Below are 27479 nucleotides of genomic sequence, written 5' to 3'. Positions count from 1 at the left end.
TTTTGATCACACCTTGTATTATCTTACCTGGAAGGACCGCCTTCCACATGGTAGGGGAATACAATACAGTTTGTGGCAGCTTTTGCTAACACAACCGTCAATCTTTTTTAGATTTTTAGTTATCGTCTCTTCAGAGATTATGCCTTAAAATGTTTCAACATACACTGATCAGGCATAACATTATGACCACCAGCCTAATATTGCATTGGTCTACCCTTGAATTAAATCCAGTAAGTGGTGCGGAGGGGCATCCACGGATTGGACTAGTTTGTCCAGCATTGGTCCAGAATTTGGAGGCCAAGTCAACACCTCAAACTTCTTGTTGTGCTCCTCAAACCATTTCTTCTTTGTGGCAGGGCAGATTATTCTGTGCCACAGCCTTCAAGGAATACTGTTTCCATGAAAGGATGTACACGGTGTGCAACAGTGGTTAGGTAGGTGGTGCGTGTCAAATTAACATCCACATGGATGGCAGGACACAACGTTTATCACAATGTTTCCCAGAAGACAGTGTGATTGCCCAAAGCATCATCATCACCATGATCACCGTGTCTGGTCAACAAACTGTGATGCTCTGACGCCTTTCTGTCAGAATCAGCATCAACTACTGTAGTTTGAGGTGCAGTAGATCATCTTTTGGACCACACAGGTCAGACAGCCTTCTGTACCCAATCATCAGTGAGCCTTGGCCACCCATGACCCTGTTGCTAGTTCACCACTGTTCCTTCCTCGGACCATTTTTGATAGATACAGACCACTGCAGGCTGGGAACACCCCACAAAAGCTGCAATTTTGGAGATGCTCTAACCTGTTCGTCTAGCTATCACAGTTTGTCCCTCGTTAAACTCGCTCAAATCCTCACGCTTGACCATTTTTCTCCTTCATCAGCTCGGGGGACAAATATTCACTTGCTCCCTGATATTTCCCACTAACAGGTGCCATGATGAAGAGATAATCAGTGTTATTTACTTCAGCTGTCAGCGGCCATAATGTTATGCCTGGTCGGTGTACGGCAAAAAGTACATTTCCTCGACTGTCACTGGACGGCTGTCACAAGGGTTTATCATATGGCCAAATGCACAATGCACTAGATTACATATTATAACAAGCAGCAGCAAAACCTCATTAATATATTTTCTACACACTGGCATTGCAATATTTTTGTAGGGGATCAACCAAATATGTTTAGCGCAAGTCAGCAAAGAATGCATGAAAAAAAGAGCATAAATTAAAATATAGGCACAGAGTAGCCTTGAATAATCTCTCAGTGTTCCCTGAGGGGACTTGCTGGAGAGAGAGAGCTGCTATCTTCCTCACTTTCTTGATATCCCCACTAGTTGGCAAACTGAGAGATTTTCCAGTCCTACACATTGGAAGCTTAGACGTGTGAGCGAAGGACTGAACATGCATATGTTATTCAATATAAACAACCCACAGCGAGCAACACAGGCACGATTAGGAGGAGGAGGAGGATGGAAATGAGGAGACGATGAGCTGATGTTATGATACTGAAATCAAGTGTTATTGTTCTTGAATGACTCAAACTGAAGCTGTGACAGCTGTGTTCACACATGAAGGATGATGAGCAGCTTTGTACAAAGATAACAGTTATCATGAGTCGTGTGCAATGGGCACCAGGTTTCAGGAAGAACGCTCAATGGCGCTCAGACAACAGACGAAAAAATGGGAGCATAAAGAGGAAGACAAGAAGATTACACAAGCACACGGGCCGCAAACATTCTTCTTTTCTTACAGCTGGTAGCAGAACAATGCGTGAAGATAATCAGGTACAATAGCAACACAGAAGGTTTTAGTGTCCTTGTGCTTTTCTCTTGCTGCAAATCTATTTCTACATAATAAAGAAACATAGTTTATATGGATAAATTATGTTTGCTACCCTCATTAGGCGGGATAATGATCAATAACTTCATCTGGCGGCTGTAAACAAAGCTGGGTAACTATGCCAAGACGCATGCAGTGACTACCCTGGTGTTTCTCCAATCCTCAGCCTGTTGGATGAGTTGATTCATTGCAGAGTGCAGCTCACCTTTACAGGTTTCACTGGTTTGAATTTATGACTCAAGGGGATTACTTCCATTTATCTTCAAGGATGATCTCAGTACATTTGCACTATATATCATATGTTGGGTGTTTGAGTATGTAATAAATGATAAGAAATATGTGTTTGGTACGTGGATGTGGGTCTTTACATTCTCTGGAGTTCATACAGTGTTAAAGATAGATCCTTACAGTAAAACACTCAGTCATACATTTAAGCCGTTTTCACACATGCACGGCAGGCCTGAACTTTTCAATATCAGCAGTGGGAACGGCATTAAACAGTGTTTTCTTTTTAACCCGTGTGGTCCTTGTTTGTGGCAATTAACTAAATGCAGGCAATTATCTAGAGAGTTAAAAGCAAGCGAGCAGGCATCGTATGTCCTGCTGAGCGCTACATGTCAGAAGGGACCACCAGAGTTCATGTGTGAAAACGACTTAATACTTACCGGGTAAATAGGTGAAGCAGATGACTTCAGCTGTACAGAAGTTTGGTATGCTGTAAGACTGAAGCATCCACACCATTCACAGTGAAAAAAAGCAGTGTGGAATGAGCCCACTCACCTTAATAAGAGGGTTGATGACACCGACATTGGCACTGGAGTTAAAGACCTTGTTGAATCCCGTCTCTCGGTTGACCAACTCCAGCTGGTAGAACTTCTTGTCATCCTATATAAAAAAATGACAACATGTTGCAGTCAAACTCCACCCCAATCAAAACACACTCCACTATTCTTCTGTCTGTTTGCCAACACACATTTTTAATAGTCACAGTTTCATAAAGTTTGCATTCCCTCAGTATTTTCAACTAAAACTACACCAAATCAATAATTTCTTGACTCACTGTCCTGCATTCGAAGGATAAGCAAGCGCACATACACGATCCTGTTTACACACATGGATTCATAATTTAAAGAATAACAAAGTGAATTGTGGATCAGCATCTTGAAAAAAGTCTACTGAGATCCCGACTGACACACAGCAGAACCACAAAGGGCGGTTCCACATTAAGACTTCATGAAGTTATCAGCAGCATGCTGCAAAGACACAGGTCCTCCACAGTGCCTCGAAGGGCCACGCACAAGGAGTGAGAGTGAAGAAGTAGAGACATCGCTCAAACCGAGTTCTGCTTATCAACATTTAACTGCATCGCAGGATCTTTATCAAATCCCAAAGACGCAGCTTGCTCGCTAACTTTTCTTTCCTAAGTAAACAACATCTGCTGGTCGAGACCCTTACATGCAGTCAGATGAAGGAACTTTCAAAGAAATACATTTTTAACCCTGAGAACTGTTGACTGTTTGACCTCGCTTCCAGCGATTAATCCTTGATTTAGACTTTCTCACGAACTGCATGTCTATTTTTCAGTTTACTCCTCAGAGACTATCCCATGCCAAGATCTGGACTCATGGACCCCCGCGTCTACTCACCACCAGCTTTTTGACCAGAGCTTCTCTTTCAGTCACCATCTCTCTGAGCTCTGCGATCACATGCAGGTCTTCTGGTCGGCTTTCTCTGTTTCTTAACTTCTCCTCTGTGCCCTCCAACCTGGACGCACCCAGGAAACATTAAGAGTTAAATAAACAGGAACAAAGTGTGGCACCAGAGAGACAAAAGGAAGACAAAACAGAGACAACTTTGATCTATCTTGAAACAGTAGCAGCCCAAAAGAGCCACAGAAGAGGTTTCATCACACGGTTTTATGTCTTACAGTATTTGTAGAGCAGAAATCTTGTCTTTGAGGACCTCCTGGGCCTTGTTGAAGTCAGCCAGCATGATTTGTGTTTCTCTCTGATGGATTGCATTGAGCTCCCCCATCTCTCGCTCGTGTCTCTTTGCAAGGTCTTGTTCATGAGCTCTGCAGCAAAGACAGAAGTCATAAATGAATAAATCATTAGGCGAACTTTTCTGCTAGATGCATATTTCCTAAAGTGCCACCAAGTATCACAAGTTTACACTTAAATAATAATCACTTTGGGACTTTTCCTCTGCCTCTATACCAGTACATTTAATTTCCCGGAAGGGGGACCTGTGACATTGACATCGCATTTCAGTAAATTATAGAGGCCGACAGCAAGATGTGCAGCTGCAAAGTGAACTCTGCTGGGACACAAAGCACAGCTGGTACAGGGAGCATCCGGTCCCTCAGTGCTTACTGTGTCAATGTCAGAGTGTTAATTTATGTGTCTGCAATCTAAGTTAAAGAACGTAATGAAGAGTGTGCTTCATTTACATATGGGGACCATTAGAATTAAACTTCCTATAAGAAATGTGAAGAAGCAGAGCCAGGGTTACTGGCACAGGCTGCCAACGCTTGCACGAGTAGCGGACGAACATCCGTCTTTAATGGCTGTGGTTTTGCTTTCACATTTTCTTTTTAGCATCACTCACTCATTAAAGTAACTGTTTTTACAAGCTTAACACTGGACAGTAGCACTCAAACCACTAGAAAAGGGCATTTCAGCAATTCTTGAGGAATTTTAATTTAAAAAAAACTATCCTAATATAATTAGTGTTTTCTCACATTGGGGCAGACAAATATGACAGAAAGTCTGTGTTACGAACAACAAATTAAGCTTGAAAGACGCTGACATTTACCCTGTTGGAATACTTCATTAAAGCTGGAGAAGCAAACATAGTCACAGTGGTCTTTAGGTTATAAAAAAGAGCACGGGAGTCAAAATGCGGTAGGCAAAAGACTTTGTGGCGTTTTTCCACGCAAGAAAAATGAAACCAGTGCACGAGTGCCTTAACTTGCATTCTAGCCACCAGATGGCGACAGTGGTGGCTACAAAAAGACTGGATCCTACAGAAACCTATGGTTTGTGTGTTGACCTCTATAAACATTTTCCTGCCGAGTTTATGAGCCAATTTTGGATCTTATTAAATAAAAAATTAAGTCTGTTTTGTAAATCTTGATCATCCCATGTTCCAAAACGGAGGATTATCTGGGCTATGCTGATTGGCTAGCCACCTGTGACTGACAATGAGGGTATAATATGCAGACAGACCAAGCCCTGCTCCAAACCAAGATGGCAATTAAATACCATGAATGTCTTCATGGTAGCTACATCCATCTTTTATACTGCCTGTCGTAAAGCTGGAAGGCAACACTGATTCATTTTAAGTCAATACAAACTCTGCTGGCTTAGAACAGATAGGCTGGAGTTGTGGAAGCAGGCGTGTAAAACATGAAACTCTGAGCTGAGAGGTCCTTTACCCACTTTATCTAAAGCATGATGCTGATAACGCTGTGCTTGATTTAGAGCAAAACATGTTTAAAGTTCACCAGAAACTGATCAGAATACAGTATTAATATAAATAAATGCTTACACTGATAGATCTGGACATCTATAGACTTTGTTGTTTTACTGGGTATTATATAGCTATGGCTTCAATAAACAAAGTACTGGTGTTTTAACTGAAATGGTCAGACAGAGCTACACTGGAAAAAAATTTACATATGTGAAAATGAAATAAAAATATATTTTTAGACTGTGAAAAACACGTCTAATGTAAAGTGGCTTGAAAAAACTGCACTTATGAATAAACGTGACTTTTTTCAGTAAATCCTCAGAAAAAGACTAAAAATACAGACGCAAGTTTAACATGATTTCACAAATGTGATGTCATCTTTACTTAAAAGGCAGCTGTGAAATTCTAGTTTTATGCTGTGAATGCATATTTAAAATTGGATGGTTGATGCAAAAATTTCACAAATATTATTTACTTAAATACTCTTATATAAGCAAGAGTATTTAAGGGTAATGGGAGGATAATGTCTGCTGAGCTACTGAACCTTATCTGATGGTTAGCTTCGCTGCGGACCCGCAGCACCTCTTTGCCCTTCAGCTCCAGCTCTCTGGTTAGCGTGTCGATGGTCTGGTTCAGAGAGTGAATCTCATGGTCCAGATCGGTGATACGGTTGCTACGGGAACACAGCTCCGCTTGCAGGTCTGAGATACGAATTAAGAGATCTTGTTCCTAGAGGATGCACATAAGACAGAATAGGCAGTTATTTGCTAGAAGGCTTTTAAACCTTGAGATCACTTAGGGCGAAACACTGAGAGACAAGAACAAAAACAGAACTAAACCACTGTCAGTGTCACCTGCTTTTGGCTGTGCTCCATTGCTTTCTCTAGCTCTCGTTTGGTGGCAGCGTGTTCTTTGAGGTGGATTTGCTTCAGATGCTCGATGGCTGTCGCGTGGAGGTGGTTCAGTTCTGCACGAAGAGAGGCTGCAGGAAAGAGACGCCACAGGTAATGTGAGGGATCATTTCTTATGTAGTTTATGTAGAAAAATGACAACAGTGCGAAGAAATGAAAGATATTCTCATGTTTTGTGACTCCTTTCCTACATCGTACTTTCACGACTTATTCTTTTAGTTGGTTTAATATTGGAGGCAACTACTGAGATCAATTTTATCACCTAGCACATGTTCACAGATCTCAGAAAGCTGATTTCACCATTAGTTAATTTCATCCTGGTTTCCTAAAGCGTCTTACGATTTAACCACCAAATGTTTCTTTCTTCTCCTATTCTTCTAAACAGCAATAGGCAGATAATGAAGGTGATTTTGTTGTCATCACTATGGACAAAAACATCATCACAGCAGGCCGAAACAGAACCAGAACATCTCAGTAGGTAGAAACACAATCACCAAAGGGTGGGGAAAAAATCATTGCTGCAATTTAAAACCACGCCACAGAGCGAGCCTGGCAGTGTGGAAACAACCCCGATCGATAACTACAAACCTAGACGTGTCAAAGCCACGTTTACTATATCTATCATCATTTACCCAGCTTTGCTTTCCCCTCGTCCTCCAATTCAAATCGCAGTGTCTGCAGCTCCTGGTCCGACTGCTGTCTGAGGATTTCTAAAGTCCTCCTGTGGGCCTCCTTCAAAGCGTGAACCTCCTCCCGCTGCTCCTGCTTTAGACGTTCCTCGAGGGCCTGGCAGACGGCACGGCGAGGGAGATTAAAGAGGATAGAGGGACGGAAAGGAAGGAGAAGAGAAAGGACGAAGATGACAAGACACAATATGTTACATGAAAAATATGGTTTTGAGAAAAGTGTAGTTTGGATGTCTGACTCAATATTTCCTTTTTATTTTTGGCTGAAAAATAAAAGTGAAATGTTGTAAAAAGAAAGCCAGAAGACAAAGAGAGAAAATGAACAGTGTAATCGAACCACAGCTCCAAGCTGGTTTTGAGTAACAGACTGGCACAGGAAAAGTGACAATATTAAGAACACACAAAGACTTTTGGCGACTGTCCCACTATGTACTGCATAAAAAAAGGAAGCTACTCAGCTTCAGGAAGCAGAACTGACAGCGAGATCCATCAACAGGCTGAAAATGACTAAAGAGTGTAAGTATAAAATCACTGAGCTTTTTGACACATCCTCTCAGTGCCACATAACGAAAAAAAAAACTACCTCAACCATAATTTATATCGTTTGGCTCATTTTAATATTACTTAACAAGAAAAGTGGTGAAATTAAAGTAAATGATCCAAATAAAATGGCTCAGAAAGCCGGGAATTTCCTCAGGGGTTTGATTGTGCTATGAATCTTCTGCACTTCTTGACTCTGTGGCAGACATAAAAGGATCATTAAACAATATTAGAAAAGCTCAAAAACTTTTTTACTTGGTCTCAAGTAGTTTTGTTGACCAGCACTCGCTGAACTTCACAATGGATACTCTGCTACACGTAATCATTGCTGTGCTGTGGACTATATTGGAAATTCAAATTGCAGCACCTTCCACACTATAATTTCCTCTCTGGAAGAAATAACGTCAGACACTAGAAGCTCCCAGGACGACAAATCAAGTTGTGTACCTCTTATAAAGCACTATTTTAAGGACTTTTGCTGATCACAGACTGCTACATACATAAAAAAAAGTAGATAAGAACACAGGTGAAAAGAGAGGAACAGCAGCTGCAGATTTCTGTACTGAAAGTCACATTTTTACAGAACTATAAAAAGACACAGGATACAGCCAGAGGAGCACATGAACTAATTTGATGATTTAAAAGTAAAACGATAGGTCAACTCTTATTTTTGTCAGTCTTTTTCTTTCATTTTTTTTATAATGGTAATAGGCGTTTACTTGTGTATTACAAAGTTCACGGGAAGCGACAATGTGGATATATCAGCTACTGAAGCACAATTCTCTACTCTCCTGCCGATAGACAGCTAAAGGACACTTTAATTCTTTAATTTAAGTTTAGCAGCAAGTTTTTAGTTTGTTCTCCTCCCTAATGGAGGGAGTGTGTACTCTGTCTGTTTGTCCACAGTTTTCAAAACAGCATTTTCAGATTTTCTGTGATGGTGATACCGATAACAGCAACATATTAGGCCTTGGGGGACATGATTACATATGCTGGCTAAACATGAGCTTGACTGCTGTCCCTATGATGTTGCTATGATGTCACCATGATGACATAACGGGTTGACATCATCATGTTGTAATAAAACATCAGTGTTAATAAACCTGCCCTTTGATAGTTGCGCTCTCTGAGTGGTCTTGTTTTACGTGTTGTTTCACGCTCTTGTATTGATGGATTTAGTCAAAAACATTTCTTCAAGAAATCTCAGTCAACATTACTTCAACACAAGGTCACTGCTTACTCTGCTGTTCAAGCAGCTAAATCAACCTATAAGCAGAGCTAGCTTTGGACAGAATACCAATCATGGTTCACATGCAGTGCTAACCTTTTCATAGTTTTATTGCTGCAGTTGTCACATGTGCTTTGGATGACTTGAAGAAAATATATAAAATATATTTTCTGCTCAAATGTTGCCTTGTAGTCATTTTTAATCACATAGGTAAAAAATACTAGCTAATAGTACGGTACATCATCATCCTGTTTTTGAGTTAACTATCAAATCCATTCACCCACACCAGTCGCAGCAGATGGCTGCCCCTGCCTGAGCTTGGTTCTGCTGGGGGTTTCTTCCTGTTAAAAGGGAGTTTTTCCTTCCCACTTTTGCCTCTTCTTCAAAGGGAGTGCTTCTTCAAAGGGAGTTGTTTGATTGTTGAGGTTTTCTCTGTATTATTTTCTTTATCTTACAATATAAAGTGCCTTGAAGTGACTTGTGCTGGTCTATATAAATAAGACTGAGTTAAACTGAACATTTATTGATGCCAGACTCGGCTGAGGTGACAGATCAAACCAAATTTTATAAAAAATCGTCACCCTGAAATCTCTGCAACACCAAACTCCAGCCTAGCCATACAGGATCCACCAACATACAGTGTTCTAGAGTCACGTTAATACTACAGTACAAAGCAACAGTAAATCTCTCAAATGCTGCATTCAGTAGTCAAAGGTTTGCTGCTTAAATCATATTTAAAATCACAGATTTTATTAATTTAGTTAGACATTTTTGCTACTAGAATTACTGCAGCACATTATTGCTTCAGTCACAGCACTTGTTAGTGAACGATGGTAGCATTTAGCAGCTGTTGTTGCTGCACTAGTGAGGCTGTTGAAACTGTCCTCGTCGCACTTTTACTGTGTGTACAAACAGATGAGTTCAAAGAAGACTGCAGTGAAGTCCACAGTGGAACAAGAAAGGCTACTGTAATGTATTTAGTAAAAGCCCCCGAGAAGTTAGTTAGAACTTGCTCTACTTTTCTTTTCAGAGAGAACAAAAGGCAGGTAGTGTCGTGCAACTATGTGACAAATCCCAAGACAACCGATGCAAACCTACATGCTTGCAAATATGTGTGTGTGTGTGTGTGTGTCGTACTCTTATCTGGTGCTGCCTGGCTTCCTCCATGGTGCTGAGGGCACAGCAGTGAGCCTCCTGTAATCGATGCTCTCTCCTCTGATGTTCTCTCTGCATCTCTGCAAACACAGAGATATCAACGTGTACACTGAGATGCATCAACAGCAGACGTGTTTCCATTCTGTTTGACACGATAAGGCAATATGACAATCTGAGCCAGTCGCACAGCGGCAGGAGATGCGCCGCTGAACAGAAGGTGACAACAAAATATTTACACACTCGATGCTCGGACTATTTGTATTAAATATTTAGGTTACATTTCAGATTTTTATTTATTCTTCACAACAAAATAAAAAATCGGTTTCAGCAGTGGTACAGTGCAATGCAGCATGATTTGTCTCGACATGCTGACGATCTCATGCTAGTGAACATCCTGGGCTGTGAATTCAGTTATTTCCCTCATGGATGTTTTGAAGCAGTGATTCCCAAAAGTTTTTAAGGGAGCAGTGGCCCCCTTCATGGCTGCTTGGCTGCAATAATAACAGAAATTCAACTTGAAATTAGTAGTATGCACAGTTACATATTTATATCAATGTAGTTATATAAATATGGAATTAAAACAGGAAATAGGAGGTGGTATTACTATATTTTGACCTAAATTTACTTCCCCTGTATTAAAGTTTATGTCCCAGTTAGCCTTACCACTTTGCATATGACTAGGTAGCATTAGCAATTTATAGCCAACATCCTCCTGTGTGGTTTATTTATTTTTAAGACATTTTTCGAGGAATACATCACATTCTCATGGATTCTGATTAGAGTGAAGATTTAAGATTGGGTGGCCCCAATGGATCTTCAGGTTTTTAAGTGGGCTGCAGCACTCTTGACTTTGGGAATGGCTGATTTAGAGGCACGCAGGTTTCCCCTGATAAAACTTGTCAGACTGCAACTCGTCATCTAACAGCTCAAACTGGCTGTTACAGCTCCAACCTTCCTTCTCTTTCAAATTCCCATAATCAAAAAATAAAAAATCTCTTGTTTTTAAGTTTTTAAGTTAAAATCACATACAAATGCAAAATCGCTACTTTAAGAAAGTTATTTTAGGATGAAATGTTGAAACTCCAGCGGCAGCTTGTAGCCGCAGTCGCCACGTGGAGGAAGCGCGTGCATACCTTTGAGCTGTTGGCTCAGGAGCTCTCTCTCCTGGTTGAACTGAGACTGCAGCTGTTGGAGAGCTGACTGAGACTGAGACAGCTGCAGCTCCAGGGACTGTTTCAGCAGAGAGATCTGAGGAAAAAGGGACGTAAAGGGGGAAGTAGTAAAAATATGGTGTTTAGGTGTTTATAATGAGCAAAGGCTTATTCAAAAAAAAAAAAAGAAAAAAGTAACAAGACAGAACAAATTAGATTAAAAGCAAATGTTAACAGGTCAGCGTGCCCACATCCGATAGAAGCAGTAATTACAGGCTGAACTGCAGGGACAACACTGTGTCTCTCTCCAGGTGGTTCTCTATCTCCAACTGTGCGGCGACATCACATTTAATTTACAAGGAAGACATACCTCCAGGAAAGAAGCAACTCACTTAACAGAGCACACACATTTAATTAAAAAACTCTCTCTTTTGCTCCACTATATTTTTTCCAATGCATCGCTCTTAACCAGGGAGAGAGCCTAGGTTTTTCCCCCTTTTTCTAACAACCACTCCCTGGTGGTGATATTGACACACAGATGTAATAAAACCACTTCAGGGCTGCGGATGAAGATTTCTCCACTCGTGTCAATGAGCTGACAGCCCGTCACGACGACGAGTGACAGCGCGCACGGCCCAATAACAAAAGCCAACAAGCGTAAGCCCCATCAGAGCACGCCAAAGTGTTTTGTTTCGAGGAGATACTGCAGCTATCAGAGGCCTAACTGCCGGTGAGTGGCAGAACTCTCTCAGCCAGACGCCTCCGGCCCTTCACATGCCACTCTTTCTCTGAGCCGCTGCAGTTAAATCCCCCGCAGGGTTTAGTGCTGAAGAAGTACCACATTAGCAAGTGTAAGGTAAGATGGATTTAAAAATGAGAGGATGAGGAGCAGGGCTGGGATGAAGTTTCTGAGGTTCTACATCGGATAAAAAAAGATGGCCTGCACAGTTTATCCTCTCTGTCTACTCCAACTAATCATTTTTACATTTACAGCAAAATAATGGGATGTGTGAGATTAGCAATGTGGAAATACCTTAAGCGACCTTGTTTGCAAAAACATGCACCCAGCCCTCTGTGACTTAATTAAACACAATCCCAAGCGCACAAGTTTTGGCTCGCACAAACTGGAGCCTCGGGCTCGGACCTGGTAATGAAAATATCTTAATGAAAAATAAGTCATTATAGATAACGACGGCACATCCGCCCAGGCGCACAATACCGCACGGGACCTGCGCTCACTTAAGGGCTTTCAGGAATGTCTTTTTCTACTTTAACAGCACATGTAGCTGCCACGTCCATCAAACATGAGAGGCTAAGGCAGCAAAGGCATAAATGGCTTCACTGAAACAGGTTAATCAAAAATTCAGGACATCAGGGGTGATTTTTAACTACATCTGCTAGTGTGTCTGCACAAAACAGTCAAAAGGGAAATCATTCAATTTTTTCATCCTGTTGAGTCTTGGCAATTCTTTAAAGTTAGTGAGTAAAATTATTCAGCGCCAAATGTCAGTAGATTGCAGATTTTGCAGGCAACTGGGGTCTGTTTTTGTACCCTCACAATTCAAGCGCATAATCCTAGTTACTGTGGCTGCTGTAGGATAGCCACTGTAGCTTTTTTATGTTGTCACAATATATCATATTTGCTTCTTTTTATATCTTGCTTGTTCATTAACTAACTTGTAAAGACTTTGGATACTTTGTTGTTTTTAACTTTAGAATAGAAATAACACTGACACTGGCAATGAAACATGCCAAGAGAGATCAAAAACATTCAATTGAGACTGAATGCTATAAGAGATGCAGCCGGCCGGCATGTCTTTGCTCCTGTGGAAGGCTGTCAGTCCACTGTTTACCTCAGCTGTCAAAGCCGGGTGAGAAGCATCTATCTTTATTTACTCTGGAAGAGGCTATAAAACTTTGTGAAAGGAGTCCAATATGGAGTCAAAAAAGCTCAGTTGTGAATAATGACAGCAATACTGAGGTCCTTTTTGCCACTGTTAGCTGTTAGCCTCTGTTAGCAACTGTTGAAACTGTCTTTGTAATGGTTGCAACTTTTAAGGACTCAGGAACGTCATGACTGAACGCTGATACGATGTGAGAATGTAATCAAACTCTTTATCAGAGGGAAAGTGTGATTTTTAGGACACTTGAGCCAAACATTACATATGTAACGTTAGCCCAGGGGCGGGAAATTCCAGGCCCCGAGGGCCGGTGTCCTGCAGGTTTTAGATCTCACCTTGGGTCAACACACCTGAATCACATGATTAGTTCGTTACCAGGCCTCTGGAGAACTTCAGGACATGTTGAGGAGCTAATTTAGCCATTTAAATCAGCTGTGTTGGTTCAAGGACACATCTAAAACCTGCAGGGACACCGGCCCTCGAGGCCTGGAGTTGCCCACCCCTGCGTTAGCTTGTAACTAGCTGTTGTTGTTTAGCCATAACAGTTGTCAGCTGTCTGGAGATGGGCCAGTTGCTTGTCTAATCTGCAGACAATAAGTGATTGTGGCAGACTGGTATGGAAAGAACAAATGCATTAACCATGTTTTATTAGTCTGTTTACTCTGATGTAGCAGAAGAAAAGTAAATGCTTAAAATTAATGGCTGTACCTTTAAATCACAATTGATTTTCTGAAAAAATGGGAAACATTTTGATTGGATTTGGTATGCATCTTCATTTCCAGTTAATAAACAAAACTACCCTATCAATCACAGGGGTTTTCCTGGAAAAACAAACCCTTACTTTTAGACTAATTGTGCTGACAGTTGTAGCTGCCCCTCAAGACCCTCTCCTAGCCAGGAAAGGCCCTGCATCTACTTAAATTTAGATCTGTATTGAAATTTATTAAAATAATAAATTCAGCAATATGGCAGTTGTCCCACCATTAAATCCATCACACAGCAACCAAGAACAGAGTCCCACCATGCTCACTGCTCTGCTGTTCTGAGCAAGCTGAGCATCTGGCAGGCTGGAGGGTCGGCGTATGAAGTATTAACACTGATCAAAAGAAATGCCGAAGAGCAGTAGTTGCTACTGGAATTACTTTTTGACTGAAAGAGAAATTGTACACACCATGAGGGTGGAATGTTGATGCAATTATGGGATTGGTGTTGTCTGAATGCACAATAACTTGAATTTGTAAGGATGATACAGAAGAGGTGCAGAGACACAGAGAAGCACTGACAGCCTTAAAACCACACCAGGAAAGTAACAATCTAATATAATATCCCCTTCTCTGATAAATAAAGCGGAGAATTTATTATTCTTAGCGTTATTAATGGGTAATCGACCAATATACAGCCATCATATTTCCGTTATCACTCTGACAGATGCTAGTTGTAATCATGGCTTATGTGTGAACAGTTTGAGATTTGTCCTTAAAATGCAACGTGATGTGTTATATCTGAGGGGACTGCGAGTTTCTCTTTGCATTGTGACTGATGAGTCTCTGAGCCCCCGGTAGGGCTGGTGTTTCTGCAGAGCTGTAAGTAGGTCAATACCGTGCAGATCACTGTAATAATACTTTCGTGCTTTTGTCTTCATAGTGGCCCAGCTTGCATGTCTGCTGTTTTTTCTAGTTAATCTTTGTGCAAGACTATGATTGAAAGTATTACGGGGATAAGCTAAAACATTCCTAACTGGGCTTTCAAATTAAATTTAAATATTTTGGGTTGAAAAGGATCTTTTAAGCATGAATTAAACTACTTGGGAATGTTTTTTTCAGGTGATGTTCATGTAGCCTTTGAAAGCATGGTCTTGGATTTTGAAAATTATGCTTATCTGCACTTCACTTTAATGCTGTACTGGTGCCCCCGGCCATATCAAACTCAGAGCAATTCAATTCCAGAAGTTCTCTGGGTGAAATCCTCTACCTCTGGTTGGTGGCCAATACCATCTACCAGAGGTCCGAGGAGAATGGCCAAACTGCTTTAAACTGACAGGGAGGCAACCACTTATAGTAAATAATCACTTGTAACAAGTGAGTCTGCAGAAGAGCATCTCTACATGCAAATGTTAAAGCAGAAGACCACACTGGATGCCGCTCCTGCCAGCTAATAACAGGAAACTGAGGTTATAATTCTCCAGAATTGGACAACAGAAGATTAGAAAACACTGCCTGCTTTGATAAATCTTGACTCCTGCTGCAACATTTAGATGGTAGGGTGTGAAACCGGTGTGTACAACATGAAAGCAGGGATCCATCCTGCCTTGTATCAATGATTTATGACGCTCGTGGTGCAATGGAGTAGAGAATATTTTCTTTACAGACTGTGGACTCGTCAGTACCAGGTAGGCATCATTTAATTGCCACAGCCTACGTGCGTATTTACCCAAAGCTCAAATCATCTCAAACTGTTTTTTTGGACATTCAGTTCACTGAACCCAAATGGGCTCCACAATCACCAGATCCCAATCTAATAGAGCACCTTTGTGATGAGGAACTCTGTGATGCTGTCGTGTGAATATGGACAAAAATCTCTGAAGAATTTATCCAGCACTTTGTTGAAATTATGCCGCGAGGAATGAATGCAGATCTGAAATCAAAAGAGGTACTAGCAAAGCACATTTAAAGAGATTCCGGTAAGTGTATATACACTTAATAATATCCGTGGATTACAGTATTACATATACACACATTAGCCATCTTTTCTGTTGCTCCTAAACCAACCCCCCCCCCCCACACACACACACACAGCCCTGTGAGGGCAAAAAAAAGACACACATGCAGAGGCTCACATATAGTACACATACAGTGTAAGCTCCTTAGATATCTGATCTGTGATATTGTTTGAAGTTTATTTTTAGCCACTCGGCACTATAACTTTAAAATGCTTCTTTTTATACTGTGACCCACATTTACATGATTCCTAATCTGGCATCTATAATCTGCAGATGCTGCAGATAAGAAATGATGCTCCCTAAAGAGCCCACTATGAAATTCCATCTTAATTATTACAGCCACATCAATGAGGACTGCTTCCTTTCATCTTAAAATGATACCATATCTATAGCTGAAACAAATAGGTAGCAATCATTTATTTGGATATTTGGTGATTCTTTTGAAAACTGCCACCTTAGCTTGCACATTTTTTTCAATTAAGCAAATAAATATTTACATTTTAGTCTGCAGAACAAACGATTTCTGGAGTAATTAAGAAACTCCAACACAGTAGCTATATCAAAGGTCAAAGGTCCATCGCAGAGCCGCCGACCACAAACAGATGTCTCAAAACCAAAGGACAAGTTTTCTTTGGTAAACGAAAATATTTTATGAAGAAGAACAAAACTTTGTGTGAAACAGAATCTCTTGTATCTTGTGTTGGAGTTAAAGTCAGATCACTCTTTAACTTTGTCTCGTTTTGCCGTGAGCTGCTTTTGTCACGGTTTTGGTTGGGGGCGTCTGAAAAGTTGCCAAGCTGGCACTGGTGACTCCAGCTTGTCAGAAAATGTTTATCTGGAGCCACCAGCGTCTTGGCAAACTCAGGACGAGCCTCTTTGAGGTTTCAGTTGTGACTCAGCTCTGAATTACCCAGAGGCAGTATGCTCTGCAGGAACGGCTACATGAGTCTAAGCAGACGAGCGTCTGAGCTCCCAAACCAGCGTCAAACGGCTCGCTCTGTTCCTACAGTGCTTTCATTCTGACCCTAGCAGCTAACTTCAGTCCTCATAAGATAAAATCTCCCGAACTGTAGCTACTGGAACATCTGAAGGAGCATTAATTTCAAAGGCTTTCTTTAAAGAACCTATTTAAAGGCTGCAAATACATAGCATGCATACAGGGAGTGCAGAATTATTAGGCAAATGAGTATTTTGTCCACATCATCCTCTTCATGCATGTTGTCTTACTCCAAGCTGTATAGGCTTGAAAGCCTACTACCAATTAAGCATATTAGGTGATGTGCATCTCTGTAATGAGAAGGGGTGTGGTCTAATGACATCAACACCCTATATCAGGTGTGCATAATTATTAGGCAACGTCCTTTCCTTTGGCAAAATGGGTCAAAAGAAGGACTTGACAGGCTCAGACAAGTAAAAAATAGTGAGATATCTTGCAGAGGGATGCAGCAGTCTCAAAATTGCAAAGCTTCTGAAGCGTGATCATCGAACAATCAAGCGTTTCATTCAAAATAGTCAACAGGGTCACAAGAAGCGTGTGGAAAAACCAAGGCGCAAAATAACTGCCCATGAACTGAGAAAAGTCAAGCGTGCAGCTCCCAAGATGCCACTTGCCACCAGTTTGGCCATATTTCAGAGCTGCAACATCACTGGAGTGCCCAAAAGCACAAGGTGTGCAATACTCAGAGACATGGCCAAGGTAAGAAAGGCTGAAAGACGACCACCACTGAACAAGACACACAAGCTGAAACGTCAAGACTGGGCCAAGAAATATCTCAAGACTGGTTTTTCTAAGGTTTTATGGACTGATGAAATGAGAGTGAGTCTTGATGGGCCAGATGGATGGGCCCGTGGCTGGATTGGTAAAGGGCAGAGAGCTCCAGTCCGACTCAGACGCCAGCAAGGTGGAGGTGGAGTACTGGTTTGGGCTGGTATCATCAAAGATGAGCTTGTGGGGCCTTTTCGGGTTGAGGATGGAGTCAAGCTCAACTCCCAGTCCTACTGCCAGTTTCTGGAAGACACCTTCTTCAAGCAGTGGTACAGGAAGAAGTCTGCATCCTTCAAGAAAAACATGATTTTCATGCAGGACAATGCTCCATCACACGTGTCCAAGTACTCCACAGCATGGCTGGCAAGAAAGGGTATAAAAGAAGAAATACTAATGACATGGCCTCCTTGTTCACCTGATCTGAACCCCATTGAGAACCTGTGGTCCATCATCAAATGTGAGATTTACAAGGAGGGAAAACAGTACACCTCTCTGAACAGTGTCTGGGAGGCTGTGGTTGCTGCTGCACGCAATGTTGATGGTGAACAGATCAAAACACTGACAGAATCCATGGATGGCAGGCTTTTGAGTGTCCTTGCAAAGAAAGGTGGCTATATTGGTCGCTGATTTGTTTGTTTTGTTTTTGAATGTCAGAAATGTATATTTGTGAATGTGGAGATGTTATATTGGTTTCACTGGTAAAAATAAGTAATTGAAATGGGTATATATTTGTTTTTTGTTAAGTTGCCTAATAATTATGCACAGTAATAGTCACCTGCACACACAGATGTCCCCCTAAAATAGCTAAAACTAAAACTAAAAACTACTTCCAAAAACATTCAGCTTTAATATTAATGAGTTTTTTGGGTTCATTGAGAACATGGTTGTTGTTCAATAATAAAATTATTCCTCAAAAATACAACTTGCCTAATAATTCTGCACTCCCTGTATGTATTCAAGCATCACTATGGCTTAGAGACAACCTGGTTTAAAAAAAAGAGGCTGTTCCTTTTCTTCTACCTCACTATGACGGGACAAAATTAACACTGTTACAGCTTTTGTTGTTTTCATACCAATTTACTGTTGCTGTGGGAGTTATATGAGTTGTGAAGCAGGTGAAGAAGCTATTTACAGCGTTGCTGTTAATCACATTCACACAGTTATTGAAAGACAGGAATGCCTGTGAGACTTGATTTGGATTTTCTTTTTTGCTTCAGGCTGTCCTTAAGTCAGGGGTCTGCAACCTTTAACACCAAAGAGCCATTTGGACCCGGTTTCCACGCAAAAGAAAACACTGAGAGCCGCAAATACTTTGTGACATCTAAAATGAAGATAACATTGTATATATTGTTTTTTATCTTTATGCTTTGTGTGAACAACTAAGGTGTGTTGCTTATGAAATCCATGAAGTGCTGCAGAGAAAATTACATTTTTATTTATGTAATTAACACATTTTGAACTCTTAAAGAAATATAACCAAAGGAAAGACACCCAGCTGAACTAAAATGATCCAGCAAACAAAAACTGTTGTGTGCCACCCTTATATCGCCTTTGTGCTTTTGGAGCCTTGACCTGACTTTTAAAAAATAATTGGAAAAAAAGCTCTATGCTGCTAAAAGATGAAAAATAGATATTTGCAAAATTCTGCCTAAATATGTATTTTACTTGGTTAATGTGTGTGGCGGGGCGTGGTCTGCAGCGCCGCTGCAGGGGAAGCGACGCACCTGAGCGGCACCCGCGATCACGCCTCGCCGCCTTAAAGTCTGTGCTCTCTCTGCTGTTGTGTTGTCGGGCTGTGAACTGAAAAGCTACAGCCGGCTGTGTGCGTACAGCAACCGTGTGTGAAAAGTGGTCAATAAAGAGATGCTAAAAAGCCTGTTCATGGAAACATCGTCGGGTCTGCCGTGATAAGTTTACAACGGGACTTCTGCTCCTGAACCTCTGCGCACAGCGTCTGCAGATCGGGGCTGTAAGAAGTCACTTTCATCTTTACGCAGGACTGTAAGCTGTCATCTGTGAGGCGTGAGCGGTGTTTGTTTTAACATAGTTCACGGTGGAGCTGCTGACATAATGTGGATCCGAAGATCCATAACTGGCCTACCTGGGGCTGAAAGTCTCGATAAATGCACGGCGTTTCGGCGGGTACACCGGCTTCCGCGAGTTTGAAGCTTATTTTGAGCGATGAAAAAAATAATAGAATATAATTTTATTTTTTTATTTCAATATCACAATAATCTTCCAATTTAGAAGTACAGGTTTAAAAAAGAACATAAATAAAATACACTTCAGCTAAATACTTCTAATTTATTTTCCCAAACCACGCGGAGCCGCACTCTAAGGACTAAAGAGCCGCAAGCAATTATCAAATAAATCATTGAATTACATCAAGTTTTACTCTGGAATAGACCAAGAAACCTGAAGTAAATGATAAATAATTTCAACTGCTTGTCAAAGAACAAAAAATGCATAAAAAATGAACAACTGCATTCCCGGATACTAACAGAGTTCACCTGCATGTGATATCAATGCTTTATAACATACTGCAAACAGTGATGACTGCAGCATCACCAGCATGTGCTCCCGACCTCATGTTGTAGCTTTTGGTTGTTTACAGAAAACTCAGAAAGCTACTGTTTGTGGGTCTGACTATAAAGGCAAAGTCAAACATACTAACAACGTTGGTTAGTAACTACTATAAGACGAGAGCCAATCGTTTACATGGAAGAAGAAGTTGGTCAAATCAGCCTCTCGCCGTCTCTCAGACTGACATGACCTTTTCTTTTCTCTTGGTTCAGGCTGCCATTGTGTTTTTGTTATCATCAGCTGACATAGTAAACGAGTTACTGGGGTCGGTTTGTAAGGCAGCTCTAAGAAAAGAATAAGAGTTTAAGAGTTGCTATGTCAACAGCAAGTCATATTTACTATAGAGCTATTTATCCATCTGGATTGTTTTGGTGTGACGTTCCCAGTTTTTGAGCCATCAGCCATATAAAGGTCTACTTTTGCTTGTATATGATGAAACTAAATGGTACTTACCCTGTGGTTCTCAAAACACTAAAAATACATAAAAAAAAAAAAAAGCAGTTTTAAAAATATCTGTAAAAATCATGTCCTTCTCACCACAAGAAGGAAAAAAAAGATCCAGCAACGTCAGATCTCTTTCTGCTGCCTGCCAATTAAAAGAAGTGCGTGACTAGCTAACATGAAAGCTCAGCTGACGGGGGGTCTCTACAATGTTAAAATCTTGCCCTGCTGTCAATTATGTGAGCGTCTCATCATCAGCGGATGAATACTTCCTCCTGACACAGTCGGTGGGTATGGTTTGATAGACAGAAAAATGAAACTGATCAATGTCTGGGGAGAAATGTCTACATGTCTACAGCTGACATCACTGAAATGTTGAACAGCAGGGGTATTCAATTAAAAAGTAAGGAGGTCCGGTTAGAGAAAACAAAGATCCAGAATATCAAAGTTCCATATATGTCATAGTTTAATGCAATACATTTACACTTAGCCTTACAGTTAAATCAATGTCTGTGAAATAAAATAAATACAGTCAATTAATCAACATTTTAACTGTGTTTTAACAGTGTTTATTAAAATGTTCACAACGACCTGGAGGGCACTCTAATAATAAAATAGATATGATAAACAGACAAATGTCTCGTAATTATTTTATGGTTCAGGCTTTCTGGAGTTAAAGCCCTTAAACCTTGTATGTGGTAACCAGAGATGGGCAGTAACGCACGCGTTACTGTAATCTGATTACTTTTTTCAAGTAACGAGTAAAGTAAGGGATTACTATTGCAAAAACAGTAATTAGATTACCGTTACTTTCCCGTAGGAACGCTGAGTTACTGCGTTACTAAAACCGTGATTTTTTGCGAGAATGTCTCATGACAGTGACGTAAGCAAGTGCAACGTTCGTGACAACAGCTGTGTGCAGATCAACAATGTTCATATATCGAGTGCGGGAGAGAGTATGAGCTTGCAGCGTTTAAAGCGTGGAAGTACTGACCTTACTGTGAGTTTGATTCCATAAAAAGTGACAAAAACATTAGTGTCCGCTGTGCGTGGGAAGAAAACTTCTTTTTACAGCGAAAAAAAACCCTAAACAAGCACCGAGTGCGCAACGACGTAATGGGAAATTCACAGAGAAACTCGCGGATTCTTCAACTGACCGCGGCACACCTGCACCAGGGTAAACCTACGCCTACCCTACTCCTGCTTTACAGGTGAAAATAGAGCAACAGGACCGCTGAGTCTTTGATGTTATTTATTTTCTGCTGTGTTTTACTTGCATCTATTTGAAAGACTGAGTGTAAACACAAAAAAATATTTTATTTTATGTGCTGGAATGTGCAGAAAATAGGTTTAAATGTTAAACTAATTTCTTCCAGTCAGAGAATGTTGCATATAATTAAATTTTTGCTTGATGCATAAAGTTAAAAGATTAAAACTAACAAAACAAGTTTAAAAAAAAAGAGACTTTTCCATTTGATTACATTTTGTATGATGGATTATGCAGAAAAAGTAAAATTAGGCTGAAAGATCTATCGCTTTATCACCTCATCATGTTTTTAAAAAGTAACTAAGTAACTAAGTAATTAATTACTTTTGAAAATAAGTAACCAGCAAAGTAACGGGATTACTTTTTTGCGGAAGTAATCAGTTTTTAGTTACTGATTACTTTTTTCAAGTAACTTGACCAACACTGGTGGTAACCTTACAAAACCAAAACAGGCCGGACCCTCACGTGTCAGTGTCCGCATGTGTGCGTTACCTGCTCCAGCAGGTCTTCGACCTTCCTCTGCCAGCCCTCCCTCGCTGCCATCATCTCCAGCTCTTTTTGCTGGGAGAGCTGAGTCATGGCCGCCTGTTTGTCTGCTTCATACTCCTCGGTCAACTCCTCCTTTAGCAAACGCACTTCTTCCCTACAGAAAGACACAAAGTTTGACTAAATTAATTACATTGTACATTCAGTGTGCGTGTGTGTTCACGCTGCTCGGTTTTGTCCTGCTAAAAGACATCTGTAAATATTGCATGCGTTTATAAACTTGCTTCCGACTGTGTTCATTTCCTATTCGTTCTCATCAATATACATGAGTGTTTTGGGGAGACGCCGACTTGTTGGGATAATAAGTGTGATTGTGAAGAGGGCTGTGAGATGACAGAGACGAATGAGAAAAGACATCAGGGGAGATGGGCTTCCTGTTTTTCTCTCTTTTACCGCAGTGCATCTCTCCATTTCCGATCCAAGTCATCTGCCATCTTGTCCATCTTCTGCTTCTCCTCTGTTCTGATGGACATCACTCTGGCCTCATGCTGCTGCTTCTGGGTTTCAATCTCTTCCTGCAAATACAAAGCGGTGCACAAATTTGAACTCCAACAGAAATCACACACTATCAGTATTCCTGATATTTTCTTTTGCTATCTTAGTCTGAAATCAGCAATTGAGTTGGTAAGAAACATCTGCACTGTTTATGAGTTGCACATTTGAGGAGACATCATGTTTTATTGTATCACCGCCACAGATAATACATATTAAACCCATAGCAGGCTGAGCTCAGACTTCATTTTGGGGAAATCAAATGAACACCCCCCCAAAAAAGCGTTTACCAAATAAATTATATATGTAAGCATCTCAAGATTATAAAATTTAACTCATTCTCAACATAAACAGATCTGATATTTAGATTTTCAATTTATGGTAATTTTATCTCAGGGCCTCGTTTAATGATTTTGTTTTTTACAGCTAAACAAAAACTGCTGCTGCTAACAGCGTGAAGTGCCACCTTCAGTCTTGGAATATGTGACCTCTTCCACTAATAACTGCATCCCAGTCCCAGTCCCTAACCCCAGTGTGCAAGACGACTCAGTTTCACAGCTTGTGTTTGAGTTCTTTGCAGGTCGGCAAATAAACAAAAACAAAACAAAAAAATTGCAATATTGTATCAATACAGGAAAACAACAAATATATATTTTTTAAATAAATTAAAGAACTCTGAGATTACTGCGAACAAGAGTGCTCATCTCCTCATGCATCCATCCTGAGATAATGGTAGCCGAGAAAACTTGATGATAAACTGATCAACTGGACACACTGACCGGTAGCTTGGCAAAGCTGCCTCCTAATTCAGAGCACAAATGAGCTGAATGAGCCTTTGTCAATAAGCACAACTTGAAGGGACTGTATTCTGGTTATATTCCTATAGGACAGGAAGACTGATGAGCACAAATGTAATAATTGAATGTGAATTTGTAATTATAATTGTCAACCTGACCCCATTCAATCATAGTGTGACATCAGACTGACTGTCTTGTGGCAGATTCTAGTAACAGTATTGGTTCGTTTGACATAATTTTAGGCCCCAATCAATAAATATGTAAAAAAAAAGACTTTCAGAGTAAAATCTATAATAATGCAGGCAGGTAATATCTAAAATAACCTTGGTGTTTTTAAAGTGCTGATGCCCTATCAGTGTAAGTTTAAAGCCGCATAAAGTAAAAAAGTGCATTTTCTTTTTTCTCCAAGTCTGCATCTCTGACCAGATGCCATATTTCAATAGCTGAAGCTGGATGACTCATACTGTAATGCCCACTTCCACATGCATTTATAATGCCATGGCTACAGGGCATTTATAATGTGCTGGTTTCAAGGCAGAAACAAACTTCACCGGGTCAGCTGTTTCCAGCTGCTGAAGAGGCTGCAGGCTGTAAGTGCTGATGAGCTCATTAGAAGAGCTAAAAGCTCTCTTGTTTAGCTGCAAGGGGAAGCACATGAGTGGTTAAATCCACTGTGAGGACAATTTACATTTCTGGGAATCTAAATAAGATTTTAAAAAAAATCTGTGCTTTTAGATTTCTCACAAGTGGAGATGATTTTTGGAGGAGCAATGCAGGAAGAAACATATGACCAGTTGGATTTGAGTGTTTGTGACTCTTACTAGCTACTGTTCATTATTTAAAAGCCTTTTTTAGGAACAGTTCACAGGTTATCTGGGGACTAGATATTTATAGTAATAAAGATATATGCTTCAGTAAGCCACAGTGGGCTGGATTTCTCTCAAAAAGCGACCGATGGGCTCAACGGCAAATTAAGAAAAGAACAAAAAAAAAACCCACAGACATGACTCATGTTTCACTTGTTACTTTATCCTAAACAGTCTGTATTTGTTTCATTATACTTTCACTTGAATAATTATAATTCTGAATCATTCATTTCTGATAAATCAGAGACTATAGTAAAGGCTTACCCACCTACATTAAAGCTAACTGTAATTTGCATCAGAGGTTAGTGAGGGTGGTGCAGTTCACTCCAGCATGTGGGGCCTTTCAAAGTGTCGCAAGATAAATCTTGCACTACAAATGTACATCTATATTTATATGTTGTTAAGAATAAAAATAAATTTAAATGAGTCTATATAACAAGAAAATGTAAAGCTGAGGTTAAAACTATTAGCCCCCTTATGAATTTCTTTTTTTAACAGAGCATTTATAAACATTTCTGCACACAATAGAAGAATTTTTTCAGAAAAAAATCAAAATGACAAAGCTTAATATTAAAAGCGGACCTTTTTAAGTGAGCCATAGCACAAACTACTGTTCTACTTGAACTCTGTGATGCTTAAACCTCATAAAATCAAATAAAAAAAGACTCTGGAAAGGAAAATAGCCTTCAAGCCAGACTGAAGTATGCTAAAGATGACCAGGAGACTATTCATACTGGAAGCATGTCCTTTGGTCAGATGAGATTAAACTAGAACTGGGAATCTCATCAAGGTGGAAGGAACAATGAAAAACGAAGGATGTGTGAAGATTCTGAAAGTCGGGAGCAAAGCTGGGTCTGTGCCGTCGCTTTGTCTTCAACACGACAAAGACCAAAGTGAATGTTACTGACTGTCCTGCACAAACCCCTGACTTAACTGCCACTGACCACCTAATCTGGAGGAGTTTGAGAGATTCACTAAAGAAAAATGGGCTAAGACTGATCAGGAGGCATGTGTGAGACTTGCTGAAAACAAACGTTCAGATTCTTTGTGCAAAGTGTAATAGTGTAAGCATCCAAAATAAAACCAGCATGTTTGCAATCGCTGTGTGAAATACTGGAAAAAAAACATGAAATTATTTTGTTTTTGTGGAACTTCTAACAACAACATCGAAAGCACGAAACATGCTCAAGTACTCATGACTTAACAACAGGCTGCTTGTCTGAGGAACACATGATGTAATCTCTACAATGACATCATAGTTTATAACATTTTTTTTTAAATTTTGTGAACTTTCTGTATTTAAGGTAGAAATAAAACATGAGTATAAATGAAACCATCTCTCGTTCTACTTTTCCTAACCTAGTAATCTACTTAAAGGTTCATTCTGTGCTAAACAATAGCTGGTCTAAATTTACTGTGAGGCCGGCCTCTGCTGGTGTTGAGCTTGTGTCTATGCTAATGAGCTCAGTGTGAACACAGGATACAATCCTGTGTCAAGCTTGGCTTTTTTACTGCCCCAGTCCTGCTCTTTAAATAGCCCTTTAAATAAGAAGCCTGGTGGGAATTCAAAGAGCACCATTCTGCAGTTTCATTTAATTATCGCTCTTCTTATAGCCTCTCTGCACTGTGCTTCTTATTAACTCTTCTTTCTGCCTTTATTAACAGTTGTTTTAATTCCTGTTACTGAAGCTAAGACATTTCCACACTTTTTCTGTCCCTTTCTGCATTTTTGTTCTACTTTAAACCTTTTTATTGTACAGTCCTATGATGATTCAGCCTTCCCAAATTCTCATTTGATGACTTATTATCATGAATAAGTTCCTTTAAATACAAATATCATCCCTATTATTAATAACAGTATTAATAGCTATAATTTTAATGAAAGGATCGAGTCGCTCCCTCCTCCTCCTCCCCCTGCCAGTAAGCCACGCTCTCTATCACAAACGCTCTTCCTGCGTCTCACACCAGCAGGGCTCTTTTCAAACATAGGCCCACTCTGCTCATAATGGCCTCATCATCATTATCTCACAGCTGGCCTTCAGCACCACGCTTGTTTCTCAGTTAACTCTCATTTCCTGCTCTCCTGCTTTCAAAATGTTCTTCCCCTCTCCCATCCTTCTATCCTCCGATCCTTGCCTGTGTCCCCCCCCCCCTCTCTGTCTCTCTCTATTCGGTCATCAGTGAAGGCTTTTTTTTTAATCACCACATTTATTTGACTGACTGAGCTGTTATTGTCAGACTATGAGACAGGCTGTCACACTGACTTACTATGTCAGGAGGCAAATTACCATCTGCCAGTCTCAGTGTCGGGTCTGAAAACTCTTGACTGGTTGACCCAACCTGTCAAGACTTTTGCAAAGGTTACTTCAATTCAGTAAAATCTGAGTCCCAGAAAGTTGGTAAAATAAAAGCTGGGATTTAATCCATTAAGTTTAAGTGACTGAGTGTGTGTAACAAGGTGCATTAGACAAAAAAACAAGAGCCAGAAACTAACAGCTCTAAGTTTATCCTTGGGGAGCGACGGTTTAGCTCACTGGAATGAGCAGGCGACCATATGCCCCACGGCTGAGAGCGGCCGGCCAGGGTTAGAGTCTGATACGCGGTCCTTTGCCACATGTCTTCCCCTCTCTCTTTCCGCCACTTTCCTGTCAGTCTTCACTGTCCCTATCAAAAATAAAGCCATAAAACGTCCTCTTCCAGTCCCTAAAAGCCCACTCTCTTTTGATTGGCCATCTTCTGGAAGCCCACTGAGGGGCAATGACCTTATAAGGAAATCTGATTCAGAAAGAAAACAGACTAGAAAGCTATCAGTGGCTTACTTTTACATTAATTTTATGCTTATACAAATGTTTACTTCAGTATTTGCACCTTTAATACTTTCAACACTTTCTACAAAACAAAACAAAGACGATAGAATTTGCATATTCTCAGCTGCAGTTTAACGCTCTGTTCATTTGTCTAGATCTGAATATCTGAGTGTGACACTGATAACCAATCTGTGTAATTTGACACTCTGTATGTTTACATCTTACAGGATTCTAAAACAAATATTAAGAACTGATCTGTGACTACTGAAGGAAATACAACATTTCCTTCCACTGTTATGCTGACATCCAAA

At 40.4% G+C, this 27479-nt stretch overlaps 1 protein-coding gene across 2 annotated transcripts in view; it reads right to left on the bottom strand.

The window, feature by feature from the left end:
- LOC147302520 (protein FAM184A-like) overlaps positions 1-27479 on the bottom strand; it is a 78468-nt gene that overhangs the window by 11332 nt on the left and 39657 nt on the right. For both annotated transcript variants that reach the window (XM_086282682.1, XM_086282681.1), the window contains exons 13-22: positions 22600-22721; positions 22153-22303; positions 10967-11081; positions 9816-9913; positions 6857-7010; positions 6168-6295; positions 5858-6042; positions 3770-3916; positions 3489-3606; positions 2623-2727 (exon numbers count right to left, since the gene is read on the bottom strand). In XM_086282682.1, coding sequence (XP_086138808.1) covers positions 2623-2727; positions 3489-3606; positions 3770-3916; positions 5858-6042; positions 6168-6295; positions 6857-7010; positions 9816-9913; positions 10967-11081; positions 22153-22303; positions 22600-22721 — 1323 coding nt within the window. The remainder of the gene's footprint in view (positions 1-2622; positions 2728-3488; positions 3607-3769; positions 3917-5857; positions 6043-6167; positions 6296-6856; positions 7011-9815; positions 9914-10966; positions 11082-22152; positions 22304-22599; positions 22722-27479) is intronic.

Source organism: Aulonocara sp. 'chitande type north' Nkhata Bay, linkage group LG23 (genome assembly GCF_057382095.1).
Source record: "Aulonocara sp. 'chitande type north' Nkhata Bay isolate Kocher_YH1m ecotype deep benthic linkage group LG23, A_spYH_male_GT1.1, whole genome shotgun sequence".
In the NCBI taxonomy this organism is placed as follows: domain Eukaryota; kingdom Metazoa; phylum Chordata; class Actinopteri; order Cichliformes; family Cichlidae; genus Aulonocara; species Aulonocara sp. 'chitande type north' Nkhata Bay.
Note: the sequence above shows the minus strand (reverse complement) of the source record. Positions and strands in the feature narration are given on the sequence as shown.